General features: G+C 61.0%; 1 protein-coding gene across 1 annotated transcript in view; it reads right to left on the reverse strand.

Moving 5' to 3' along the window:
- Positions 1–6,774, reverse strand: part of PRKCZ (protein kinase C zeta) — a 101,204-nt gene extending 94,430 nt beyond the window's left edge. Inside the window, exons 1-4 of the mRNA XM_055582488.1 lie at positions 6,551–6,774; positions 2,232–2,353; positions 1,223–1,312; positions 757–807 (exon numbers count right to left, since the gene is read on the reverse strand). Coding sequence (XP_055438463.1) covers positions 757–807; positions 1,223–1,312; positions 2,232–2,353; positions 6,551–6,621 — 334 coding nt within the window. The 5' untranslated portion in view covers positions 6,622–6,774. The remainder of the gene's footprint in view (positions 1–756; positions 808–1,222; positions 1,313–2,231; positions 2,354–6,550) is intronic.
- Positions 6,775–12,204: the final 5,430 nt, after the last annotated feature.

The following is a 12,204-nucleotide window of genomic DNA, read 5'->3' on the forward strand; positions in this document are numbered from 1 at the left end:
GACCCCCAAACCTCTCTTCAACCCTGATTTCTCCCCTAAATCCAGGACTCACAAACACAAGGGCCCACTGAACACCCATGGGGGGGTGCACACAAACTCAGCCCGGCCTCTGCTGGAATCTGCTCCCACCCTTGCGGCACTGCTGCACCTAGAGCCCACCCAGGACCCCTGCCAGGAAAGGGGCTGAGCTAAGTCCTCCAGCACCAAGGCATGCCCTCAGCCCCATGCCAGGAGCCAAGCACAGTCCTATAAGCTTCTCTGTGCTCCAGTCAGTAGAGGCTGCCCTGAAGGACAAGGTGGACCAAACCGCCCAGGGTAAGGGGCCTCTGGGGTGTGGTCAGAAGCTCTTCTCCGACCCACTGCCCCTGGGACCTCACCTTCAACCCACAGACCCTCTGCGAAGGAGAATGGGGCCAGTATGAGTTGGGACAGACACACGGGAGCCGCATCCAGCCATCCCAGCCAGGGTCCTGCCTGCCTGGGGAGGTCAGGGTGTTTCCGGGATGTTTCCTCATGGCACCGCTGGCCAAGCCGACGCCCTGTCCAGTGGTGGCACTGGTGCCTGAACACACACAGCCAAGGGCAGGGGCACCAGTAAGAACCCCTCGTGAGGCCACACCAGCTGCCCACTCTGCCCTCACACACTTCACGAGGAGCACTGAGCCCCAGGCCACCTGGCTCCCATCCTCCCCTCCCTGGCGTAACAGACACGTCAACCCACAAGCAGGACACGCGTGGCAGGAGGACGGTACTCACTGTCTTCTCCAGGACAGGGCATGCCTGGTTCCTTGGGGATGCTGGGGAAAACTGCATGCAGAGAGAGCCAGAAAAAGAGTGAAGGTCAGTGACCACTGTGGCCTCGCAAGGAGCCCTGCACTGAGTTTGACTGCCCATGGAGCCCCATGGTCTGCTCTTGCCAGATAATTATTAAGGCAAAACCTTGGAAACCCTGCACATGGACGGGGGAGTGAGGGCCGATCACCAGAACCCAGGCTTCCGTGTCCAGTGAGAGGACACCTGACTGACTCCTGACAAGTAAGAGCGGTTTTTATCTGGGATAATAAGACCTAAGAGCAAAAAATGAAACCAAATTGCTTCCTGTTCCACATTCTTAAATCCTCTGCATCCTAAGATCTTAAACCGTGATCTGTGTGGCTTCCGGTCTAACAAAGCGCCCAAGTGCCCACCCCCACCCCCAGAGCGCCCACTGGCCGGCACTGACCGTGAAGGGTGAGCCCTTCGTCCTTGTGCTGACAGGACAGGCGGAAGGCCTCCTCCAGCTCCATCTGGGAGGACACAGTGCAGGGGTCACCTAGGCAGACGAGAGACACAGCTGAGGCCACTGCAGGCCCGAGGCAAAGGGCTTCACGGTGGTGAGCACCCAACCTTGGGAGGGCAAAGTGCTGCTGCTAGTGACCAGCCGCCCAGGGCAGAGTTGGCCGGTCCCAGAGTGAGTCACCCCCCCAACCCAAAGGCCCAGGTCAGAACCAGCGAGCCCCAGAACGGCAATGAATTCACCCACAGCTCCACATGGGGTGCCAAGCTGGGCAGGTTTCCTGGCCTGGGAGAGAATGAGCACCCTTCCTATCCAGTCCTAGACCGGAAGGAAGGGCTCCTTGTCTACTGAGGCTGGACAGGAGCACAGATGCTTGGACAGCCAGAGCCAGGACAACGTGGCCTGGCTTCAGCGGAAAGGCGCGTGGCCAGAGGTCTGCCTGCCCCTACCCTGCCCCACTCCCATGTCCAGGCTGAGAGCTGCTGGGCAGGCTCTTCTGAACTGTTTTCCAAACCCTCCGCTATCTCAGACGTGTGTCTGGCTACAGGAAAGGAGGGAGGGAAAGGAAAAGAGAGGTGGACCCTAGGGCGCTGGCTACCCTCCCCTCCCCATTTCCCTGAGAAACCACAATTCAGCTAGCAAATCACCCACCAGAAAAATCCAGAACATGAGGAACGGGGTCAGGAAGGTTAGGACCCACACAAGGTAGGGGGGGACTCCTGCAGCCTCTCCCCGGGGCCCAGCACCAGAGCTGGCCTTGAGGGCGGACGACCACCCCCAAGGGACCCTCACCCCCGCCCCCTAGTCCCTCCATGACCTGCCACAGCCTCTTCCCTGGAAACAAGAAGCTAGTTAATTTGAATCACTTAAACCCAGGGCTGTCCACCTCCACAGGGAAGGGGCCGCGCCCAGGTTTAGAAAGCCACTGCCCGACCACCACACCCGCCAGGCCCACCTTCATTGTCCACCCACTTAAGGGTGAGCGGGTGGCCCGGGTGCAGCCAGCACATCTCCCGCACCTCTGCGCAGAGCTCGTCGAAGGTGGTGGCGGAGTCCAGGCTGGTGATGAGGAGGTCCCTGGGCACAGAGGACACACAGGTCTCACCAGGGAGCACATTTAAGTCACATGAGATACTGATGACCAACTAACCAAGTTGTTGATCAAATACAGGAAGCTGTGTTGTCCCCAAGGGTATGACAGCTCCCCCCGCACCCCGGAACCACTGCCCACAGGCCATGTGAATTACATCATGAGTGCCCTGGTGCACCCATCCTGGCACCTGAACGTGCCTCCGAGGGGCAGAAGGACAGGGTAAGGGGGAGTCACCCAGGAGGGGTGGGCGCAGCTGGACAGACTGTTCAGTTCAAGCCCGCAGGCCTCATTACATCGTCCCACTACCTCGATGGTGCCAACAGGGCCACATGGTATCCAGGGTGTGAGACCTTTGAGAGGTGGGAAGTGGTGGGGGGTATGGGGAGGGGGACTAACTTATTACCCCAATGCCACAGCCTCTTGAAACCCTGGAGGCACCATTCGACAACTGCCTTTGGTAGGGCCACAACATAATTCCAGACCCAGTCTGTTGGGAAAACCAAGTCCCAGAATGCCACTGCCTTTTATCTTTTCATCCACACTTGGGATATAAAAGCTGGATGGTTGAAGACAGCCCAGGGATTCATGGTCAGTCTTTGAGAATGGCCCTTAGAGGTAAGGCAAGCCAGCACCAGGGAACACTTGACTCCCTAGGACAGGGAGGGAGGGGTGTTTACCACCCCCATGCACTGTCCCCACATCACCTACCACCCAAAGCAGGGCTGGTGTTGACATGGGTAAACGTACGTCTGCTGAGACTCTGAGCAGGAATCACACAGGATACACTGAAGTTAGGGGGAAGTTTATCCACATCTGACACCACAAGGGTGGGAGCCTCTGAAAAAAGTTTTGAAACACCCCCAACAAGAGAAACACAGGGTCCACTGAGCATTAACACCAATGGCTTCTGAATTCCATCAAACGCGCGTTGACAGAGCGTCTCGGTCCACCAGGTAACAGACCCAGGGCCACCAGGATCCAGGATCCATCTGCTGGATGCCCGTGGCAGCCCGTGTCCAGCCCATGGCTCACTCCCAAGGGGGTGGGGGGACACAGTTGGAACCCACCCCATCTGCTCAGACCCTCAGCGCCCACCCCAGGGCCCCAAGCTCACCACAGCCTGTGGCATCTTGGCAAATGGGGAGACTGAGGCATAGAGGGGTCTCACGGCTTATCCGTGGGGGCCCCAGAGACCAAGCCCTCCCACTCCCACATCTCCCAGACCTTGTACCTGTGCCACCCGGCACACCCATCAGTCCCCCTGTCACAGGGAGCTCTGGAACTGAGTTTGCCACCCATCTATCCCTGGGTGGCAAACTATCTACCCCTGCCCCACGATCCTCCCCCACAGCTCCACCCCCAGGTGGTAGCTAGTCCCCCTGCCCAGTGCTTCAGGGCCTGGAGGTCAGGTGGATGGCTCCCCAGTGGTTTGGAGGCAACCGACACCAGGCTGGACCCCTGGGCTCTGAGCTCATCACCCAGTGACAGCACTTTAGCTCTTCCCTCCACCCCACAACCTGAGCACAGCGGGGAAAGGTCAGCCCACTCCCTGACCAGGTCTCTGACCACCACCCCGAGCATCACCCCAAACCGGAATCAGGCAGCCTCTCTGAGCAAACAGCTCAGACAGAGCCCTGGGCAGGAGCAGCACCCACGAGGCCACCCAAGCCTCATATGCAGCCCAGGCTTTGAGTTCTGGAAACCAGGCTTGAGCTGGAGAGAAGATCCAGCCAGGTCTTTCTGTCATCTCAGAAAACCAGGCAGAGCAGGGTCTCCAAACCCAGCACACTTCACCTGGAAACCCCCCCCAAAACACAGGACACCCCTGAGACTCCAGTGACTACACCCTCAAAAAGCCCCACTGGCGAGGGGGTGACCCTAATCTCAAGCCTCCGGAGGGCCTGGGGAGGAGAGGGGATGGGTAAGGGTGATTGCAGAAGCCATTCCGGGGTGGGGGGCCCCTGAAAACCCCTATTTTTAACAATAGTGTCTCCAGTGTATCTGACCCTCAGCTCCTGGCCCAGGTGCTTAAACAGAACCTCCCTCCACGGGCCACAGGGCAGGGACAAAATTTCACTTGGACCTTGGGGTTTGGATAAGTGAGCGAGGATTCTGGCGGACACTTTCTGGAGACTGTGTCAGGTCTACCATCCCTGAGGACTAAGTTTCCCAACCCAGGCCCCTCCCCAGGCAACAGTGCAAAGCCTTTAGGAAAAGCACTGGGAAGAGAAGAGGAGCTCAGACAGGTCAGCCTGGGGCAGAAACCAGAAGGGTGGATGCAGAAGGAGGGAGGAGGCATAAAGAGGTGGGAGCCTCAGTGGGGAGGAAAAGAAGAGGAACCAAGAGGGGGAGGGGAGGAAAGGAGGGGGCTGGGGAGGAGAGAGGAAGGGGCACAGGTTGGAAGGGGAAGAAGAGGGAAGAGTGTAGGGTGTGGCCTCATCTCCAGGAAACCGGACTCAACAGGTCACATTTCCCAAGGTAACCAAAGCGCTCTCCAGGGGCCCAAGCTTGGGGGGTGGGGGTGGCGAGGGGTGGCTAAACAGGCTGCTCGGCACTCCCAGAGCACTGCCGGGACACCGGCCGAGTCCATCTCCCCCTCCCCTCCCTGGGCGCAGTGCCGACTGGAACTCGTCCCTGGGTGGAGGGCTGGGGGTCTGGTTCCCACCTGCCCTCTGCCTCTCCGGGTGTGGACTTCCTCTGGCTAAGGATCAGCTCTGATTTTCACAGTCAGTCACTAGTTGCTCAATCCCACGGTTCGGGACAGAAAAGAGGACTGTCTGATGTGTGACTGCCACTCGTCCCTCTCGGAAAAGCCGGGACCCAGCTGACACCTCACCAGCTTCAGTCTGCAGTCCACCTTGACAGGCCAGAAGATATGATCCCTCATCCTCTTCAGGTGGGATGGCCAGTCATCCCCCCACAAATCCTTATTCTCTAGGGCACCACCACCAATTCCCTTCCCACCACCTCACCCCACACCCACGCTCCCAAGGCAGTCAGGCTGAGGACAGCAGAGAGGGCAGGCGCGACCTGATGACTGACACCCCAAACAAGGTGTGCTCTCCAGGTCAAGAGCTGGCGTTCCCAGGCCCTACACCTAACCACCAAGTTCAACTGCAGGTGGCATTCAGCTTCCCCACCCCCCAACCCCGCAGAGGCGACCCTGGGGGCAGCCGCCCGATTTGGGGGCTCTTGGAGACAAACAGGAGCAGAAGGCGGCAACAGCCAAATACCCTCATTCTCCCCCAGTATCTGCGTGCACAGTGCTGCCGCCCGCAGCCTTCTCCACCCCCACCAGGACTGTCCAGCGGCCAAGAATCCAGCGAGCGCCGGTGCCGGTCCAGGGGTCTGGCCACTGACCCCTGTGGACGCCGGTTCGCCCCATTTCACAGGGAGGCAGGTCAAATCCAGAGCACCGAGTGTGGACAGTCGCAGGGCCCCAGGCCTCCAGGTGCCCTCCATTCGCGTGACCCCCACGGCTCACCGCACCTGCCCTTCTCCCGCACATGAAGTGGTCTTAAACTGAGACATCCGGTCGGGTAAATTGGGAAAAGTTTAGAAAACCTCTGCTTTTAAAACCTGCCAGCAGTCTTCACAATTTGACGAAAACTTTCTTCCTTACAGGTTGTGGCCTTAACATACCGGCCAACTTCCCAGGGAGAATGTCAACACGGGGCTCGGGGACGCGGAGAGCCTCAAGGTGCCCGTCTTCCGCGCCACGGGCCCCCTCCGGGCAACTTCCAGCCCAGGACAACCCCGTCGGAGCGGGGAGAGACCCGCTGACCCGAGAAGCAGTGGCGCTCGGAGCTGGGCCGGCGACTCCGAGCCGGGGTCGGGACGGGAGGGCGGGTGCAGGCTGATCCAGCCCTGCCCTCAAGCTTTCCCGTCTGTGAAGTCCAAGTGAGGCCGGTGCGCCCGCATCGCCTGGGGCAGTCTCTAAGCGCTGGCGCGTCCAAACCTCCTGGGACCCCCTGGGCCCGGAGGGGCCTCGTTGTCCCCTCCCTCCCATGCCACCGCCCGCTGCCCCCAAACCTCGGCCTCCCGAGCGGAGGCAGTACAGTCCCCGACGGCCAGCGCGGTCGGGGGCAGCTTCCTGCGTCCGGCTCTGCACTCGGCCGCGCCGTCTCGACTCGCACACCCCCCGCCCCGGCCGAGCCCCGCCGTCGGGCGCTGGCGCTCACCCGCTGTAATGCGCCTTTAGGCGGACGCGGCCGCCGCTCCGGTCCATCTTGGGGCCCGTCCTGCTGGGCATTGCGCGCTCCGCCGGTCGCCGTCAGCGCCGCGCCCCGGACACTCGGGCCATGGCGCGGGGCCCCAGCGGCCGAGCCGGGCCGCAGGTGGGGCCGACGGCGGAACGCGGAAGGGAGCGCGCGGCGCACGGACCGAGGGACACGGATCCAACTCTAGAAACTTGGCGGCGGGCGGGGCGGGGAGGGGCGGGGGCGCGGCCGGCGGGCGCGCGCGGGGGGGGCGCGCACGGAGTCCAGCGTCAGGCCTCGCGGGGGCGGGGGGTGTCCGAACATGGCCGACCCGAGGCCCCGCCGGCGGCCAATCGGCGGGGCGGGCGGTCCCGGGGCGGGGGCGGTGGCACCTGCGGCCAATGAGGGCGAGGCGGGGCCGCCACCTGGGCCAATCCCCGGGGGACCCCGCAGCTGCAGCCCAATGGCAGGACGCGGGGCGGACTACCTGTCGGGCGGGGTGCGGCCCCACCTGCGGCCAATGGGAGCGCGCGTGGCCCGGCTCTGCCCGGCAACGCGCGCCCCCTGCCCGCCCGGCACGTCTGCCCCCGGGTGCAGTGGGCTCCCGGGGTCGCTGTTCCCAGGTGGGCTCCGGCACTGAGCGTCTCGAGAACTTGTTGGAAATACAGGTTCCAGCCCAGACTCGCTGAATTGAAACTCCAGCAGTCTGAGCTCACAGTCCGGGTAATTCAGGTGAGCGCGAGTCTGCGAGCTACCGGGCTAGGGGACAGCGGCAACGGGTCGCCCCTTCGACCCTGGATTCCGAACGGCGCTCGGAATGAGTGACACGCGTTCTACCAGCTTAGAGATGCGGAGACAGACTGCAAAGAGCCTAGAACCCGGCGAAAGTCACAGCAGGCAGGTCCGGACTCAGCGGCCCTCCTCTCCGTGCAGAAGGTTTGTCTACATCGCTACCTTGCTCCCTCTGCTCCAGTTCACTCCTCGGTCCAGGACAAAAGGACTGCGTTTGTCCAGACCGCCTGAGACCTTCACTTCTGAATCTACATCCTCTCTGGGTCTTACTAACACCGGGCGTTTGTCCCGGACTGTCTCTTTGGAACACTCTCCACGCCGCCACCCCCCAGGTACCTCTATCCTGGGCCCATTCCCCTTAACCTTGGGATGGGGTTTTTCCAAGGAGCACGTCCTTAACTGGTTGCATCCACAGGGACCCAAATCTGCAATTTGTAGCACCTCAGCCGGGCACCAGGTGCCCACCGGGGCTCGGGGATCTGCAGACCCAGCATTCCTGCCTTCCTGACCAAGCCCGGTCCTCCGCTGGGCCACACCCCTGTTGCCTGCCTCCCTCCCCTCCCCCACCGCTACCCCGTTTGCAACCTCTGACCCTCGCCTCCAGTCCTGGCTAAGCCCTCACAACTCCTCACCTGCATAGTGTGAGGCTGTGCTGGATGTTCCTGAAGAACCATGTCCCTATGGTCATAGAACCTTTGTCCTCCCTAGAGATGGACACACAAATCTGTTGACAGCCCACCTGTCTCCTACTTAGGGTGGTTTGAACTCCCCATCCTAAAAAAACAAAGCCCTCTCTATACCACACCTGCCTGCTCACTTCTCTGCTCTTCTTTACAACATAATACCCACCTGCCCCCGCCAACTATCTGCAGCCTCATCTCCATTTTCTCAGCCCTCCTCGTCCCCTACTGTCACCACCAACTCCTGTGTTTTACATACACTGGCCAATTATCTGCTTTTTTCTGAACTGACCCCTGGCAGCATACTCACCCCTGAACGCTGCCGTCTCCCACCTCTCCTGCACCTCCCTCTGCTGCTTCCTCCGGCAGCCTGGAAATGCACCCCCACCCTCTCCGCCTCAGTCTTCCGTGCTTCTCAGACCCTTGAGCTGCTCAGCCTGGAAATGCGCCCCCACCACATCTGCCTCAGTCTTTGATGCTTCTCAGACCCTTGAGCTGCTCATGTCCACTTAGGGCTCAAGATTCGTTCCCAAGCTCAATGGCCCCACTGGGCTGACCATCCTCCTCACCCTCCACCATTTCTCATCCCACCAGGCCTCCCTCAGACAGGCCCTTCTCCATCTCAGGGTGCCCACCCCTTCTTTTCCCATTCTCGGCTCAGAGTTCTCTGGTGCTGGGTGGTCACCTCCATTTGGTAATTACGTCCACTGCTGCCACCTGGTCCAGCTGGGATTTTTGCATCAGCCTTCTATTTCCCTAAAACCTCAGTCCATCCATGTCCATCTCTCTGGACCTAAGAGTTGCAGTGGTTCCCATCATCTTAAGGGACCCCAGGCCTTCCTGCTCTGTCTCCCACCGGCCTCATTCTGGTTCATCCCCACCAGCCCCCGGCTGCCTTCTGCCTCCAGGCCTTTGTGTGTATGGTGGCACTTTTGCCCAGACCCACACTTAATTACAGCACCCACTCAACATTTCTGACACCCGTGTGAGTCTGCTCTCAGCCCCACCCCATGGACATCCCTCCACGCCCACCACAGGAGGGCGCAGGAACCTGCAGTCCAAGGGCGAGAGTGTGGGATACAGTCCCCAGTCCCCCTCTCTTGGCCCCATGGCCAGCACTGGGGCTGTGTCCCCTGGGCTATCGGCAGCCCAGCCTGGCATGTGGCCTTGGGCAAGATGCCCCACTACACCCTCCCCCCACGTTCCTGCCCCAGAGTGGGGTGGAGACAGAGGAGGAAGGGTCAGTGGGTCCAGTCCTTGATGCCCACTGAAGGCAACACTGGCCAACCAGAGCCTTTCCCTGGGCACCATCTCCTGGACCTGCTCCATCCAAGGCCCCACCAAACACAAGAGCCCTTTCTAAGGAAGGAAGCCCTGGCCGCAATGGGAGCCTCCACATCCAAGTGGCCCCATGGATACTGGCCTTTGCCTGAAAACCTGAGGGCCACGTGGGACCCTCCATCCAGGAGGCTGGAAGCTGGGGCCACCAGTCTTAGTGAGGAAGTCCAGAGGGGGTTGTCGCTGCCCACTCGGGGTCAGGTGGGTTTGGAGGGTGGGGCCTCTGTTCTCCAAGAGGGTTGGGGGAGGGGAAAGGCCTATTCTGGGACTGGGGTCTCCGACCATAACCAGCCCCAGGCCCTGGTGAGGGTACATGGGTTGTCCAGAATGCCCAGAACGCTTCCCTCAGCCCCTCCCCCGCTCCCCAACAAGCTTTGCAAAACAACCCCAGGCAGCTCAGGCCAATGGACCCAGCTCCAGAGGGTGAGGCCGCTGAGTCTCCCACACCCTGGGGCCTCGAGGGCATAGGGCTGGTCCCCAGTGAGTGACAGGCAGGTGTGCCTGCCTGGTGTCCACCGTTCACCCTGCATCCCGGCCACAGGCACAGGGTGTTCCAGTGGTTGGCAGGCTGGGACTCTATCAGCCTGAGTCACCGCTGTGTCCAGCGTCTGGCACGGCTGGAGTGAACGATGAGTGAGTGGGTGGAGACCCCTTGGAAATGCTGGGGCCAGTTGTCCCCCTGGACCCTGGGCCTGTTCTGGGGCTCACCTGCCAGCAGGCTGCGGTGTGATGAGGTCATGAGAGGACTCGCCCGGCGCCTGGGTGCGGAACAGCTGAGACAGACCTGAGAACAGCCTGGCCGCTGAGGGCCAGTCCTTTCCACCTCTGGGCAGTTTCTCTATTTCCCAGTTTTCCACAAAGATCTCATAAACTTTCATGATCACAAACACCTATTATCTCCAAAGTGGAAAGTACAAAGGTGTGTTGTTTTTAGCTGGTTATAAAAGTGACAGAGGCTCATTGTAGAGCTCTGACAGCAGTAGGTGCAGGCGGAGAAGACCTCCTTCTGCCCTGACGCCCCTCCCAAACCCAACTGGGCCTTCTGCCCCTTCCAGTCACCTGGGACCCAGGGCAGGGCTGCTGCATGTGTGTCCCACCTGCTGTGGGCCCTTTGGGAGGAGGTGGGCAAGACAGAGTGCCCCCACCCCCGGTGCATGGCTGGCCCCCTTACTTTCTTTGATAAATGTTCTTTATGAAATAATATCAACAACTGAGCCCTTTTAGGTGAAAGGTAAAAGTCAGGTGGAATTTATGCTCAGTGAGCCCCATCAGACAGAAGCAAAGGCCTCCGCTGGGGGGTCAGTGGTCCTGCCTGAGGGGCTGGTCTCAGCACCCACCTCCTCACATCCTCAGGTCCCCTGGGCAGGGTCCCTTCCAAGGCCGTGGGCAGACCCCACTGTCTCTCTGCCAGGTCTGACCTGCCCCGTGCCACCTGGGTGCAGGCTCTCATCTGCACCGTCAACAGAATGAAGGAGCAGGTGAAACAAATGTTGTCACTGAGCCAGTCTCTCCAGACTGCGAGGTCCCAGACAAGGAAGGTTCACAGGCTACATTTGTGCCAGGCCAGCCCTGGGTCAGCCCAGGAAGAGATGACTGGCGGAGCTGGCATCTCCCTGAGCCTGGAAGGTAGGGGGTGGGGACTGGTCATTCTTTCAGGTGTGACACTGACCCGCGCAGGGCCAGGTGAGGACCACACAGGTCACTAGAAAGCCCAGGCACCCGCTGACAGGCGTTGGGCACACAGCTGTCAGGGGGATGACTGAAGGTGCTTCCTTTCCTTGTACACCCAGGTGGCACGGGGCAGGTCAGACCTGGCAGAGAGACAGGAGACAGTGGGGTGTGCCCACGGCCTTGGAAGGGACCCTGCCCAGGGGACCTGAGGATGTGAGGAGTGGTGGGTGGAGGAGCCTGTGGAAGGCCCTGGGTCCCGGGGAGCAGGGAGGTTGGGAGGGTGCCTGTGTCCACGCAGGCATGTCGGTGTGTGTATGTCTGGGCAGCCGTGTGTCTCTCAGACTCAGGCACTGTTTTCTACCTGTGACCCTAGACGGGCTTCCTTCCAGGTGATCCTGAGGGTCTCTCCCCCAGCACCGCTGGCACTTGGATCAGGTGGGTCACCGCAGTGACCCAGTGTCTTGAGGGTGTGGAGGAGCATCTGGGCCTCCCTCACCCCCAGCGCATTCCCTCAGGCGCAGTGCTGCAAGTTCCCAGCAGAGGGCGCAGCTGGACACGGCGGGAGTCCTGGGCATGGGGCTAAGGATGTTCACCATGTGCTCAGACCACGAGTCCACCTGGGAGGGGCCCCTCCAGGTTCATCTCTCCGATGGCATAAGCCCTGTCTTCCCCCCACAGCAACGCGTTCTCAGCTCAGCCATCAGTTACACTGATGCTCCATGTCTGAAGGCACCACAAAGCTTGTCTGTGGACCCAGACAGTCTGTGTGTGTGTGTGCTGTGGCACGTGATTGTGGGCCTGCATGTGTTTCCACATGCACGTGCTGCTGGAGGTGCTAGGAGAGGCCGTGTCCACAGATGCAGGACAGCGGAGCCGGGGGGGGGGGGGGTGGGGGTGAGTGTCCAGGCTGGAGGGGGACTGGCAGGACACCGACTGCTTTGCTGGCAAGGGCTGGCCGCTGCAGAGCAGGCACATCCCACACGCTCATGGCTGACCTCACATCCATTACCCAGCTGAGGATCACCGGGCAAGGCACCCCAGAGCAGGCCCTGTGCCAGCCTCAGCCCCGGGCATCTACCTAGGACATGACCTCTCTTCGGAGGGGGACACCGAGGTCAGGTTGGCCAGTGCTTTGTCCAGGTTCTAGGGCTGAGA

The sequence above is a fragment of the Bubalus kerabau genome, chromosome 5 (genome assembly GCF_029407905.1).
Source record: "Bubalus kerabau isolate K-KA32 ecotype Philippines breed swamp buffalo chromosome 5, PCC_UOA_SB_1v2, whole genome shotgun sequence".
Classification (NCBI taxonomy): domain Eukaryota; kingdom Metazoa; phylum Chordata; class Mammalia; order Artiodactyla; family Bovidae; genus Bubalus; species Bubalus kerabau.